The 16,135-nt window shown below is 34.4% G+C and overlaps 1 protein-coding gene across 2 annotated transcripts; it reads left to right on the top strand.

The window, feature by feature from the left end:
* The first annotated feature begins 519 nt into the window (after positions 1 to 519).
* LOC144453999 (glutathione S-transferase 3, mitochondrial-like) lies at positions 520 to 15,401 on the top strand. 2 transcript variants are annotated; one of them, XM_078145388.1, is made up of 6 exons: positions 520 to 601; positions 2,451 to 2,582; positions 7,193 to 7,257; positions 9,881 to 9,938; positions 10,678 to 10,750; positions 11,867 to 15,401. In XM_078145388.1, exons 2-6 carry the CDS (start codon positions 2,457 to 2,459, stop codon positions 11,965 to 11,967), a joined length of 423 nt encoding a protein of 140 aa, XP_078001514.1. In that variant the 5' UTR covers positions 520 to 601; positions 2,451 to 2,456; the 3' UTR covers positions 11,968 to 15,401. The 2 variants fall into 2 exon arrangements, with proteins under 2 accessions (XP_078001514.1, XP_078001515.1); XM_078145389.1 differs by having other exon boundaries at positions 553 to 605.
* The last annotated feature ends 734 nt before the right edge of the window (positions 15,402 to 16,135 follow it).

Raw genomic sequence — 16,135 nt, 5'->3', positions numbered from 1 at the left:
TTTGAATGACACCGAACAAAAGTTATTGGCAATAGTATGATGACAGCTCATCTGTGCAAAAGTTCAGTCTCAGTTAACGGGTTAAACTTCGTATTGCACCAAAAATGGTAAGCTAATTAAATTTTGGTACAACTACGAATTTTAGCCCATTAATTCAGTTATTGACAACTTGGGTAATAAATTCATGTGTGCAAATTTCTCTTCCTATATACACGTATTCAGATAAAGCAATACCTTTTGTGTAGTCATAACAGGTGCAATATTTTGTATGTTCCAGATAAAGTGTATGGCAAAAAAATATGAAGAATTGTTTTATCCAAGTGTTTCAGAAATGTGACTGTGAAATAATTCCTACTATGTATATAATAAGTAGTGTATACCAATCTACCGGGTTTTTTTAGAGTATGATCTTCTAAATATCTCCTGAGAGGAATATGTATATCGACATTGTTCTTTTGTTTTATTATTCTTGGACTAGTCGCAATGTGAATCCGAGACTATTTTTGGTATCGATATTTTCAAGGTCGAAGGTCACACTTGCAAACTAACTTACACGAGGCAAAGCGTACGTGACACAGTCCACAGTGTGAAAAACAAAACGGTAGGTAGGTGCAGACAGTTTGCAGAATAGACCTTATGTCGGCAAAGTTGCAAGAAGAAACTTCGTTTATTGTGCCCCTATAGTTACCAACATTATGTAGTAATCCACCACTAAATCCATGGTGTACACACACAATGAAAGTGCAGCCTCCAGGTACTAGCTGGAGAGACCATCATGCAGACCTTGGCTCAAAGTCAAATTGGTTGTCATAACAATCTATTAACATGATTAATTTTAGAATTTCTTAATCATATTGCACTATGAAGTATGAAAATTAATCCATCTATGTAGAACTAGTGATCTGATGTGGAAAATAATCTCCCCTTGCCTTAATTTAAGGTTAATTAGCTGTTTATTGACATTTATTTACTCCTCAATTTCACACAGTGATATGAGTATAAACAGTATGTATTTTTATGATTTAAGGTAAATTTTATAGTAGAATTTATCTTGAATCCTATTAATATTTGGTTAGTTTTGGTACTTTTCAACACAACAAAGTGTAAGAGTATTTTCATATAGACAACATCTAGCATGTTACAATGGTTACAAATTTATACAATGCTGATGAAATATGAGGTGGTGATTGCAAGTCCACTCAGAGTGAAAATGAGGTACACAGCAGACCTCTGTATTTGGAGGTGGGGGGGGGGGGAGCATAGAAAAAGAAAAAGTGTAGGGATCTATAATCAGAGACACAGTGACATCTCCATAGATAATAATTCAAATGCACTTCATTCTAAAATCAGATCAAATTTGGAAATTACATACCAGGCCGCTACTGTGCAGTATCCTGTGTTTGAGTATTAACAGAGGAGGAAATTGGAGTAGTCAGGTGAGGGGTGGGGGAGAGGGGGGGGGGGGTACTTACATTGTTTGGTGGTGAGGGCAAACTTAAACAGCTCCCTTCTTTGATTTGTTAGCCCCAGTCTGCAGACAGTAGACTTCAGTGGTAATGCAGGAACTCAGGTATACAAATGCATGAGCTAGCAACTCTGCCAATGAGATTGAGAATCCATAACATTACAAACTAATAATTAACACCCCACCCCACTCTTCCCACCCCACCCCATCACCCAGAGCATCACACAAGATGTACATCATTTTACTTGTTTTCATTTGCGTCTATGGAAGATAAAATAATTTATTTTGTAGGTCAGGTTACATAAATACCTATCATTCAAAATAAGCAAATCAAAGGTCAAAGTATTACAGTATCAAAGTTCACAACCAGACAGTGGAAGATACATCAGAAACTGTGCAGTAATGTGAACAAGAAAGCTTTACCCATCTGCTGTTTCCCTATTTTTTTTATTTAAAATTTGATTTTCACTGCATTAGCATTGACCTGAGGTAAGAATCTGTTAGGCTGATCGGTGGTATCATGATGACTGAACCATATTTGTAGTTTAGTTTTCTTAGTCTTTTTGCCAAATCAAATTTATACTTGCCCATCCCTCAACATTACCACAGATGTTTGCCTGGCTATGAGGAAGCATAGCCCCTCCACCCATGGGTGGATGGAGTCTATGGAGGAAGCAACAATAATGAGAATCAAGTCTCTCAGAAACAGAAACACTGCCATGCAAGTACATATGTGGATGTGTCAGTTGAGAGCATAGCACCTGTCATGTACAGATGTAGGTAGATATGCATGTATAAAGTTGGCGTTAACACTCATTTTGTTCAATGCACAGCAAACTGAAAATTGCTCTTCCATCACTGCTGACATATAGACTACACTGTTGGGACATGTGTTCCCCTTACATAACTTATTTGTCCACCTCCCCTTACCCCCATATTGTTGTTCTCCTGTGATGCTAATCTCACATCATGTTGTATATTGTAGGTCAAGATGGTGGTCATGTCAAAATTACCTGATGAATTTGGTTATGTTTTACTAACTGCTGTAGCCAGTTCCTTCATGGTAGGCTATCTTGGTCACAGAGTGGGTAAAGCGCGTAAGGAATTTGAAGTACCGGTAAGTCTGCTCATGGTTACTACCTATACTGGTACTACTAGTAAATTAAAATGTTATTTTTAGTATTAAACTTATACACTTACATCATATAGTCATTGTTGGTCTCTCAACAGCAATAAAGATGACATGCACATAATTCATGAGTAGTTAACTGTCAGTCTGTTTGTCTGTTTGTGTCACTTCTCTTTATCTCATCTTTTGTTTTTCTCCCTCCATTTCTGTGTGTGTGTGTGTCTGTATCTCTCGCTTTCTTTCTCTCTTTTCCCCATACTCCCTCCCTTGTTCCCTTCACTCCTTCTCTCTCTTGCATGACAATTGTTGTAAAATGAAAGATGTATAGTCAAAGTTGAATTTTTTTCCAAACGTGTCAATGTGAGGAATTACTACCCAGTATTGATAGAGGGCACTGTTTATTGTGTTTGTAAATAAGTGATTTATCCCGGCTCATGTACACATGCTCATACGCTACTTTAAAAATGTAAATCATGAGTCAATGAATTGCTGACTTTTCCGGCCAAATATCCGACATTAGCTACCCATCAATCTTTAATTTTATATCTTGATATTTCATATTTAATAACTCCTAGTAGCTAAACTGTTTATCACTTTTATGTATCTGATTAATATTTTATATTATTTCATTATTACATATCAAAACTAGAATACCGACAAACTTTAATGAACAGATTCTAGACAGGTTTTAATGTGTATACAATGTAGTCACTGACAGGCAATGATAAAATGAAAAATTTATGACACTTTTTTGTCATAAAATCTGTCTCATAATTTCCTTTGTGAAAAAATTATTGAAAATTAATTTCCTATCTGTTAGCTAAACAGGTGCGTGTTATTCCTTTAATTTCCTTCAAAAATATTCTGTACTTTTTGAATTGTTCTAATCACCGAAAATCTCCTGGAACCAATTTGCAATTTATTCAATTATTTATATTGTATTTCTTTAGAAAAATTCCTATTTCATTTAATTAAGTACTTTCTTAAGAGATTTTTCTGAGTGTAGGACGCAGTAACTTGGATTATATCATTAAGCCAAGATGTAGTCTTTGAACAGAAAATATGGATAATATACCCTGGGTTGTTCTGTCATGACATCCCGTGTCAATGTCACTGGTTTTGTGGTGCTCGAAATGTGTCAAAATGTTCCAAATTGCCATTATTTTTTCACAAGTTATGCTTGAGGGGGTATAATTACATGTATCTTATTCCCCAATAATTTAATTCATTCAGCCGGAAAATACTCGTGACCTAAGAGTTTGTCACTACTTGTCTAGTGACTCATTGTGACAAGACCTTGTTAGGGCACTTGTATTTTCTTCAGCTGATCGAAGAAATAATAAAATTAAAAATTGGGAAAAAATAATAAACAGAACGTTTTCTACAAATTTTTCAAGCACCACATATTATCTTTATTTCTCTCTTCCTACATATATATTTACTACTTCAGGGAGGCAATCACAAATATTGCCTATGGCTTCTTGTTGTACAATGTACTCTCTCTTTAATTCTCTTCCTATACATTTACTACTTCAGGGAGCACATCACAATTATTGTGTACAGTTCTTGGGTATACTCTCTGTCACTGTGTATATATATAAAGAGTGACAAATTACTGGTGTCATGTGTACTATGATAAATACATTGTAATTAGTAATCATACATTGTAGGCTTTGTAGCATTTACTGTTGTAATGTTATGTCAACTATGTCATTTTTTATTAGTTATACACATACCTGTGATGAAAACTGTAAATATCGATGAATAATTTAAACTGCAGTCAAAAGTCCATGAAATCATAATAACTACAGTAGTTGCTTTTCAGTTGTGTGAGTGGATATTACTTCTTGTTTTACCTTTTTTTGCATTTCTTTCATATATTATGTTATATTCAGGTAGGGTGTGCCTCCGCGACCAATTTTTGCTGGAAATCAAAGTTCTTAAAAACTGTCCACAATTTGCCACATGAAAGCTTGTTGTTGAAATAAAATAAGTGTGTGGATTCACCATCTTGTTCTCAGCAAGGGGATCAGCAATCGAATTAACACGGTGTTCGGCAGCCATATTGGATTCGGCAGCCATATTGGATTCTAAAATGGCTATAATAAGTTTACTATCATTTTGATCTGTATTTCAAATTTCAACTTGTTTACACCATCTCAATTAAACTGTGACTATATCCTCATAACTTGTGTAATCTACCTACCATATTGAACAACAAAAGATTTAGTTTGTGCCTTGTTAATTGATAGCTTTCTGTAATAATAATATAGCAATTAGGCAAAACTTTCACAAACTACATGTGCCCTACAGGTGTAGATTAATGTACAGGTATGTGCTCAAACTGCTCAAATGAGTCAGTTTTTCATGAAAAATCCCTTAAGATGGTCGACTTCATCTGAAATGACTATGGTGAATAACATCAGAAATATCTTTATGCTTTAGAAATACCTCCACAGCATCAGAATGAAGGTAATTGACCGGATGGTTGTGACTGAAAATCCATAACAATGAGTCTGTTTTGGATTGTACATAGATATTTTGAACTTGGGCCACACACCCCATCTGAAAGTTGGGGGAATTTCAAATGCCCCCTACCCCAACCACACCCAGCCCCCACCTCTTCCTGGTTTCCTTAACAAAGAAGAAAAGTTACTATGTGGTTACATCAACAGATAATGAAACAAATTGTGAAAAAATTGAAATACTTTGAAGCATTTCCTAGAGTCTGTCTCATATGAAAGAAGCATAGCAATTTTTACATTTGAAATTTTCTGCTCAAAGCCGGTTATTTTTTCTGACTTCAGGTTATTTTGTATGATGGTGCATCACTTGATAAAGATACTGAGATGACTTATTTGTAAAAGCTTGAGGTACATTTTATGCTGAGAGGACAGTGAGACATCTTGGTCTTTAATTTACAGGGTACTAGGTATTTCATTAGTTTCTTTACTTTGTTTTTAATTATTCATGTCTACCTGTAATTACTATTAATACAAAGGAGATACCGATATGGAAATAGATAGACCCATTGGGAATTTCCACCAGGCTCATCTTTTTAATCAAACTTCTTGTGCATTATTCAGAAGACTGTTATTTGAATTGAGTGACCGGAAAAAATTCTTTTTCAGGGTTTGTTGAGTCCAGTGACCACTGAATTTTCACTTTGAATCACCAAATTCAACTTCTTGTGTATTATCTAGACATCAGGTATTTGCAAAGTGCAATCAGTAAAATAGTTTTTCAGGGTTTTAAATTAGCACTGGCCTTGTGTCCACTCCAGTGACCACTGAATGTTAGTTTTGGACCACCAAATGCAACTTTTACGGGTCTATCTGCATCACTAATTATTTTCAAGGATGACATAATTAAGGCGTAATTTTCAATAGGATGGAGTATTATTAAATGATTCAGATTTTGTACCAGAAAAACCTTACAGGAAATTATAGTTCAGAAACTTTGGAGATTCAGAGAGAAAAGTATACCATGCAAACAAAAAAATAGCAAAACTGCAACTAAAATGATTCCAACATTGATACTGACTATACATGTATGGACCATTTCTCTGCCATCTTGCTGCAGGACACCAAAATAAAAACAACAACAGGTGGTCCACGTGGGCCATGTTATGGAAATTTCCATAAAGTTTCAGAAGACAATGATCTCTCATTCTTTGAAATAGCTGAAAAATGACATTTTCTTCCATGTGTTTGTGGTCTAATACAGTAACCTTATTTCAATGCTGTTTTCACTGAGAAAGTTAATTGTCTAATTCACCTAAAATGGCAATCAATTAGTTACCTATGTTAGAGAAATTCAGGTGGTGTACTGTACAATGTCTATTTTGTCAATAAATTAGAGGCATACTTTAAAGATAAGTGAGGTTAATTAGATGTTTAATTGGCTTTCTTAAATAATGACGGTATTGTAGTACATGCTACATATACCTGACAAATGAAGTCAGAAGTGAACTACATGTTTCAAATCCACATATCCCCCCCCCCCTCCATAGGGTTTGTCGGAAGTGAACTAAATGTTTCAAACCCCCATATGCCCCCCCCCCCCCATTCCCAACCCCAAACTTAAGGAAATACAAATTCAGTTTTTTATCCGATTGAACTATTGACCTCACTCCATAAAGCCATTTAGAATCCAATATGGCCACCAACTACTGTGGTAACTCTATAAGAAGATTGATAATTTTTCTTGCAATTAAGATGTGGAATTCCCAAGTTTCTTTATTATTTGAAAAGGACCAGCAACAAGCTTTGATATGGCCAAGTTTGAAGATATTTTAAGAATTTTGATATTTGGGGATATAGGTCCTAGAGGTGTATTCTACAATAATGATGAAAGTTCATACATCAAAATATGTTGTATGTTTCCAGAAGCACTCTTTCCTCAAATACCCAGGTGTGTTTCTGATATCCAGGTTTAATATCTTGTGAAGTCCAATCACAGTTGTGATAGGATGATAATACTTAGTAATTTTGCATATCATGAGATACATACAATTTTGATATTTCATGAATGTTGATTTAGTATCCAAGAAATACTTTTTGTAATTTCACCTTTTTTTTTCTGTTTTCTATATGTAGTATCCGACTATGTACAGTGATTCACAGCCTATGTTTAACTGTATTCAAAGAGCTCATCAAAATACGTAAGTCTATCAAAACTGTAAAGATTCGTTTTTACTAATTTGAATTATCAACTTCCGCTTTCATTTCATTACACAAGACACTTGAAACATATTGACCTAATGTTTAATCAAGTGGCGGGACAAGACGTCTCATTAGCTCTGTTACAGCTATTTGTCATCTCCTTCACTCTTGTAACTTTAGTGTCTGTAAATATATGTTTGTTATTCATAGATTAGTGAAAATAAAGCAATACAATACTATAAAAATTAGAGACATGAAATTATTCAAATTAGCCATGAACTGCCCTCTTATATACACTGGGTTAGGGAATTCTGGGATTGGAGCCCAATTACCCATGCTGATTTCACTGGTTCCCCAATCTATCACCCTATTGTTTCTGCCTGATTTCTCTATTGTTTCTGTAAGGTTACTTATGTTTATAGATACAGGCACTGTGCATCTTGGTGACACCAGCATTGGTTATTTGGCACCAATTCCCACAGCATGTAGAAGTTGTCACCAAAGCATTAAATAAACAACAAGGGTTCCCAGAGTAAATGTAATATTAAAGTGAAATATGAAAGATATACTGATATGTACAAATGAAACTGCTTATATGCTGGTATAAAGTGACATTGAATTTTAAATTTTAAACTGAAATTAAATATGAAAGATATCTACTGGTATTTAGAATATTAAACTGGTTATATGCAAGTAATTCAAATAATGTATCATCTCTAAATTCACAAATGGAATTTGGCCATGACTGAATTCCATTGTTTATTACCAACATATTTTGTTCCATGTAGACAGAAGAAACTGGTCTTTTTCAAGTGTACATAGCTTGGTTTGATGTGTTCTCTTGTCCCAATGTGTTTCTCATTTTGTCCGTCATTGCTCAGTAAAAGCCATAGCAAAAAACACAGTAGAAATTCAATTCACATGTGCATGTTGAGGGATCCTCATATAATGGAATGTATAGTAAGCAATAAGACTCTGGAAAAAAAAAACAAGATGGGCACAAGAGAATAGATCAAACCAAGATAACTTGGGAATGCTTGAATAAACAGGAAATTTTTGCATTTTAGTGTCAAACACTTGTTTGTAAACATATGCATACTGCGAGATATGCAGCACTCAACCACTGAGGTTTAACATTAGGAAAAAGATCACTGGAACAAACAGTCAAGAGATTAATTAATTACAGAAAATATTCAAAACATAAAAACACCTTTCTGACAGAAAATTATGGAATCATTTCAAGTATAGCATGTTGAGATTATGTAACCAGCTTGACAGGCACTGTTTATGACTTCTGTTCTCCTTATGGATCGTTATCTATGTTTCTCTGTAGGCATAGGTTGTGACAAATTTGAGTAATGTACACTTTTATCAATCTTGCATAAGACTACTCCTAGTCTTTCATCCTTTGGTGGTCCTTGGAGACTCACTTACTTAAATGGAATGATGTGTAGCGACTACTCATTCATGCAGTACATGTATAATACAATACTTTACATGTATATATCATATGAAACTTCAAAGTAACATCATTTTGAATACATTAACAACATATTGAGAGAACAAGAGCCAAAAATTAGTTACCTGGCAACTAGTTGAGTCTTATCAGTGTATAGCTACAGGCAGCATAGTGTTTCTGTCTTTCTTACTTTTAATGCGATGTTCAGCGATCACAGTGGTAGATTGACTGTTGACAAGCTAACATAGACACAAACTGAAACTGTTATTGTGACATGTGAATATACAACCTGCAGGGAAACACCAGTGCATTTGCTTTAATAAATGAAGTGAGCCAAGGAAAGATTTCTCACAAAGACATCATTAGGTGAAAACAACAGTACAATTGATACTAAAACAACAGTGAGTGCCTTTGATATAGCTTCACACATTGCTTTTATAAGTTTGTTTATATATCTATGGAAGTTATAATGTTGCTGTCACACTAGATCGTTATAACATGTAGCATTCTATCAACAGACAAAGCTATGGGGTCCTGGCTCATATGATGGTTATGCTTTAATAAGTAACAGCTACTAATTATAGTGTATATCTTTGCATAAAACTAGTCTGAATCCTGCTTACTATGAGCAAGCGAACACACAGGTGTTTTTTCATGGGTTGTATGTAGGCTTTCAATGGCCATTGATGTAATTATACTCTCAGGGCAGTGTCTCTGATTGCAAGTTTTTCTCAAATCGTGACACATTTACATGTAGCCTCATATAATACAAACTGGGGGAGGACAATTGTTTTATATCTGTACACTTCCATCCACATTTTCAGGGAGTTTGCACTATCTTGATTACAGGATAATTGCTGTTTATTTATTAACCAATACTCATAGTCATCCACTTGTGTGATCCATCACATGAAACAACAGTTTGAGTTTGTGTCTGTCTTCATTTGTTGATAGTATGTTATTGTCACATTTGCTGTATTTCTTTTCAGTGGATATGAATGTTTGAAATACGACGTTTTCTACAAACGTTTAGTATGTGTTCTTACATAAGTTAAAGTTGGGGTTGTCAGCAGGTAATCTATGTAGACCCACTCCACCATGTAGCTGTAATGCATATACAGTAAGGTATTTGATAAATATATTATTGTCCTTATTTGTTTCAGACTTGAGCAGTATCCATCTTTCCTGTTCTTCTTGACATTTGCTGGACTGCAGTATCCAGTGAGTAGACATTATGTAAATTGTTGATCTTATAATGTTTTGAGAATAGAGAAATACTATGACAGAACTCTCTGACGAGTAAGTGCAAGTGTGATGTACTCAGGGTATATAGGCATGAGTGCTTGCAGTGTTCTCTGTGGCCTTACTGTCATGTTCCCACGTTTTCATGTACAAGTAATGACTGTGTCTTCATTTGCATGTCATTTGCATACAGATACATGTGTAAATATATGCAATAAGGTTTTTTAGTATAAAATTACAAACAGTTGACAAGTATCACCAGTACAACTGTTGTACTTATCACCAGATGCTGGTTTGAGTTTAATCTACATAATGCCTTCTGTTTGAACTTCTTATCAAAAGTCCAAGGCAGGTCCTAAAATCCTTTGCTCTGGCAGGCACAGTCCCACAAAGTACTACAGATGTGAGTGGTAGCTGATAGTGTGGCACGATTGTCGTATCTTACCGACTAGTAGTACAGACGGGAGTGGTAGCTGATAGTGTGGCATGAATGTCATATCTTACAGACTAGTAGTACAGACGTGAGTGGTAGCTCATAGTGTGGCATGAATGTCATATCTTACAGACTAGTAGTACAGACATGAGTGGTAGCTCATAGTGTGGCATGAATGCCATATCTTACAGACTGCTAGTTCCCTAACCCAATGCAAAACATAATAATGTAATATTCCAAATGATAAAGACTTTAAGTGGATTGACAGTTTGATCTATTTTACAGCGTACAGCCTCTGGGTTTGGTGTAGTATGGATTGCTAGTCGATGCAGCTTTGCTCGTGGATATTATTCTGGAGGTATGTATGTAGTGTACTCTTAGTAATGCAATCATTGATTAAACACTGGTGTTGGTATGTTTGCTTGAATGAGGTGGGCTCAGGAAATATTTCAGTCAATGGCAAAATTATACAAAAACAACAATACAACTGATGTCAAAACAACAGTGAGTGCCTCTGATGTAGGTTCATTCTACACTTTTGTCAGTTTATTTACATCTCTGGAAGTTATAATGTAACAGAAATAGTCATACTCAACGTTAAGGTATGTAGTGTTCTATCAGTAAACTGAGTCATGGGTTCTGGGCTCCTGTGGTGTTTATGCTTTGATAAGTTACCAACACTAATTATATTGTATGTTTACATGAAACTTGTCTCATTCTTGCTTACCACAAGCAAGCAAATGCACCGTTGTCACTGGTTGTAGACTTTTCATAATGATGACATGATGATGTGATGTAAACTATGTACACAAAGTTTTGATTGCTGTCCTAGGGTTTGAAGCACACTGGATGGTTAACCTTGCTAGCATTCTTTCTATATAGCCTGTGAACTTAATAATTCAAATATAATGCTAATTAATAATTAAATAATAATTCAAATAATTCAATTCAGCATTTTGGTCATGCCTCAGTGTCTACAACCATGAACTGTTAAGAAATATCAGAATACAATTAGCATATTGTCTGTTGAAATTCATATTAAGATATACCTAGTATATCTGCCTGTGTAATTCAGTGGAGAGTGCAGTATCAAACCCCTGCAATAATGTTCATGCCCTGGCACACTGCCCAAATTTGCTTGTTGATATCTGTTCACTTAGAGATCTGGTTTTGATTTTTTTCACAATATAGTTACATTTTTTGAGCATAAAATAATGTTTAACTATCAATTTATGGTCATAAAGATTACTACATGACTCACAGTCAACATGATTTAGACATGTCATGCAGCTTCTACGCATGGTATCTGTGAAAGATACTGCATTTGAGTTACTGAGAGAATGCTTTCCAACTTCATCATCTAGTGAGCTATGGAGGATATTGTATCCAAGTGTAGCTTTTCATTTGTACTGTTTTCCTGAGACTTTTCAGATTTCACATTGCTTGATCACGGTGATTATTTTCCTACCATCAGATCCATCCAAGCGCCGACGTGGTTTTTATGGTTTACCAGCCATGTTGGGCTTAATGGGTATGACTGTATCATTTGCTGCTCACCAGCTGGATTGGGTGTAAACTCAAGCTGGATGCCAAGTATTGTTGAAGACGGCAACGCCTGTATACTGGCATTTGTAAAGTTCTTGAAATGATTATATGTATGTAGGTGTTGACAGAGTCACAGCATTGGTCTGTATTCACGGATGAAAGTGTACCAAAGTTATAATAGTTGATTTTATGGTTTCAAGATGCATTGCATGAGAGGACATCACTTTTGTTGTTAGATTTAGACTTGTTTATTATTACGTTTAAAATAACATTTTCATTAGTAACTGATGGAAAGACATGTTGGCTTTTTTGATTATGAGTGATTTGATAGAACAAAGACTAAATGCCATCAATGATAGAGAGGGATTTTATGGGTGAACACAGGGTACGATCAGGTGACAACCATCCCCATGAGTAGTGCGTGCAAACCCCTCAGTGCGTACACAATATATGGTTTTATATGGAGAGACGCACAATGCATCTTGGAACCAACAACAGGTCTATTACTAGTATATTTTGTCATTTAGATTTAATTTCAGTGGAGACTTTGTGAGATTCATTATTATATAGCTGAATGTGTACAATTATGTATAAAAGATCTCAAAAGTTGAACCCTTTCTCAAGATTCCAGCAATTAAAGTAGATACTGTGAATGTATGTATTATGGCTCTAAATTTCTACTAGCCTATTTAGCTGAATCCATTTTCGTGTGAAAGTCAGCAAAAAAGGGATTTGCAGCATTAAATTCTGAATAACTGCATGTAATATGTGATACAAGCAGATTTATCAAGACATTAGCTTACAACAGTGACACGGCTATAAAAACACTGCTTTAGTCAACAACAAAAATGGAGCCATAATGTGAAAAATTATATTCTGCTAAAAAATAGTGTCTAAATAAATACATTCTCAGTATGATCATGAACAAATCCAATAAAATGATCTGCAGAACTTACGTATATATAATTGTCTCCAGAACTTTAGAATCATATGTTTATTTGTTTTGTACTAACAAGTGTATGTTTGCATGTAGTTTGATTTTGATACTGTAGTGAAGCAATGCAATGTCAAGAGTTTTACTAGAGGACCAACTCAATAGTCACTATTCATAGCATCTTCTGTGATATGGTTTTAAGGGGTGATAACTTCAATGATTAGCGCATCTGTTTATCAATATTATGGCTACATAGTTTCATTTTGTTAAACAGCAGTTCATAGTTGTGTGAAAACTTGAAGAAATTGGTGTTTGTATTTTATATATCTGAGCAGTGCATTTCATGATTATTTTCTGACAAGTATGTTGATTATGATGTATTACTATATCTGTATGTCATCGTGTTACACACTGGTATGTGAATGTTGTTTAACAACTATTCATAATCATTCAATCTAAAAAAAATTAGTATTTAAAAATACGGTAAACCTAGATATTTTCACCACTAGACAATTTACAGTCTTCAGCTAGTTCTCAAAGACTAATTTTAACCAATTACCAGACTGGTATATTGTGTTCATGTACAAGAAGGCATTGGAGTCACTACATGTTTTTGTATTTTTGTTGTCCAGCAAAATAAGTGAAAATAAGTCTTTATCGAAAACTTCCAGGTTTACAGTATTGGAGTAATGCATTGACTGTGTACTTTATCTACAATATGCTGCTTATGAATGTATCAGGAGTATGAATCAGCTTTTGAACAATGTTATTGCTACACATTAGTATTTAGACATTTTGTTTAACAACATTTAATAATTGTTCAAACTATAGAAATTGTTGTTTAGGATATCATTTAATGGTTACTTTCTGACAATATCTACTTATGAATGTATCACAAATTAATATAACCCTTAACACTGACGTAAAGCATTTTCTGTATTTGTCACACTCATGTCTACTATTCATATCAAGTGTCAAAGTATAGTCTTTCAATTGGTTTAATTATAAGTCTAGTATATGACCTTTCTATTTTAGTCAATTTGTAAACAGTGTTTTCCTTCTGCTAATGAACAGCAGATTGATTACAGTGAATGACAGCTGTCATAGCCATGGTTATATTTAGCTCTCAATGAGAGCTAGAAAATGTTTTATGACATCTGTGTTTACAGTCTAGTCAATGACTATTTCCTTTGCACTGCTAACATTGTTTACACTCTAGTCATTGACAATTTACTTACTTTGCACTGCTAACATTGTTTACACTCTAGTCAATGACTATTTACTTGCTTTGCACTGCTAACATTGTTTACATTCTAGTCATTGACAATTTACTTGCTTTGCACTGCTAACATTGTTTACACTCTAGTCATGGACTATTTACTTGCTTTGCACTGCTAACATTGTTTACACTCTAGTCATTGACAATTTACTTGCTTTGCACTGCTAACATTGTTTACACTCTAGTCATTGACAATTTACTTGCTTTGCACTGCTAACATTGTTTACACTCTAGTCATTGACTATTTACTTGCTTTGCACTGCTAACATTGTTTACACTCTAGTCATTGACTATTTACTTGCTTTGCACTGCTAACATTGTTTACACTCTAGTCAATGACTATTTACTTGCTTTGCACTGCTAACATTGTTTACACTCTAGTCATTGACTATTTACTTGCTTTGCACTGCTAACATTGTTTACACTCTAGTCATTGACTATTTACTTGCTTTGCACTGCTAACATTGTTTACACTGTACTCATTGACAATTTACTTGCTTTGCACTGCTAACATTGTTTTCAGACTGGTTACATTGAGAGACACAACATACTGGTCTGACAATCAAAACAATTCAAACAATATATTTTAAGACTTGACATGGATACAATAAATGCTTGTGACAAATCATGCAAATATTTTACTTGAATTTTACAAGTTGTACATCTATACACAGAGTTATAATTGTTGAAACTGGAGACATTGGTGCTTAAATTATCGGCACAATGCATTTAATGTTTACTTGCCTACAAATGTGCTGCTTACAAATGTATAAAGAATTAGTTCATCTGTTTACCAGTACATACATGATACTAGTAGTTTGTAGTTTGTACAACAACAATGGCATATATTGTGCAAACAGTGAAGAAAGTGATGCATTTATGAATGTTGTTTAACAACAGCTCATAATTACTCAAAGTGAAGACATTGTTGTTTAAATATCGGATCAAAGTATTGAATGTGTACTTTCCTATAAGTTGCTGCTTACGAATGTATAAAGAATTACTACATCTTTTTATTAGTATGGCTACATTGTACACTGTGGTGTTTGTAAATTTTGGTTGTCCAAATTTCATAATTGTTGAAATTGTTTGTTTGAAATATCAGAAAAATGCATTTGATGTTTTTATTTTCTTTAATACCTGTATGCTGCTTGTCATAACTGTCTGAATAGTTTCTGTCAAGTCAAACTTTCCAGATGAAAGCAATTATTTTTTGTACTTCCGCAGATAATTCTAATTATTAAAGTATAGAGGGAACAGTCTATGTCTCTCTTGTGTCTGACTATTATGTATGTGGGTGTCTCTATGCTTATCTCTCTGTACATATGTATCTGTCTTTGCCTACTTATCTCATACAGTAGTGTTATGATGAAACCACTTGAGCTATGATGATTCAAAATTAATGCAATACTGATGGTGATCAGGTACAAGAACTTGAAAAATGATGAATGTGATGATTATGTTCGTATTAATCAGTTTCTGTAAGAAACCAATCCATACAGTTCTAAGACAATGTATATTTGTACTTGATACAAGTAATTGACTGAATTTGTGGAATGTATTTACACTGAATCTTGATGTTTGACTCCCAAATTGTTACATAGTTATTTAACAGTGGAGCCATAAGGATCATTTGTCTGTTCAAGACCAACTTTTTGTCTCGATCTGCCAGATGACTGGGTTGTGTGTGTGTGTGTCCATGTGTGTGTGGTTTGTGTTTTTACCTTCCATCCACAAAGGAAACTTATGGTTCTGTCTGTCTGTCTGTCTGTCTGTCTGTCTGTCTGTCTGTCTGTCTGTGTCACCACTCTAAAATAAGTATTGATAAAATCATGAATGTCAAGAATCAAGTCTGATAAACACCATGAATACACATTGTCATTTGCATAAATAACTTCAATTAATAGGCAATATGTTACTCATGCATACATATACTTTGAATTTCTTTTGTTTGGTATATACATTAAAAAATAATTTGTTGGGTT

Source organism: Glandiceps talaboti, chromosome 3, assembly GCF_964340395.1.
Source record: "Glandiceps talaboti chromosome 3, keGlaTala1.1, whole genome shotgun sequence".
In the NCBI taxonomy this organism is placed as follows: Eukaryota; Metazoa; Hemichordata; class Enteropneusta; family Spengelidae; genus Glandiceps; species Glandiceps talaboti.
This window is presented reverse-complemented; position numbering and strand designations above follow the sequence as displayed.

Excerpts from the sequence above, each read along its gene's own strand:
- LOC144453999 (XM_078145388.1), top strand. The coding sequence starts at position 2,457 with ATGGTGGTCATGTCAAAATTACCTGATGAATTTGGTTATGTTTTACTA. Across the intron at positions 2,583-7,192 it reads GTAAGGAATTTGAAGTACCG|TATCCGACTATGTACAGTGA; the intron begins GTAAGTCTGCTC and ends TTCTATATGTAG. Across the intron at positions 7,258-9,880 it reads CAAAGAGCTCATCAAAATAC|ACTTGAGCAGTATCCATCTT; the intron begins GTAAGTCTATCA and ends TATTTGTTTCAG.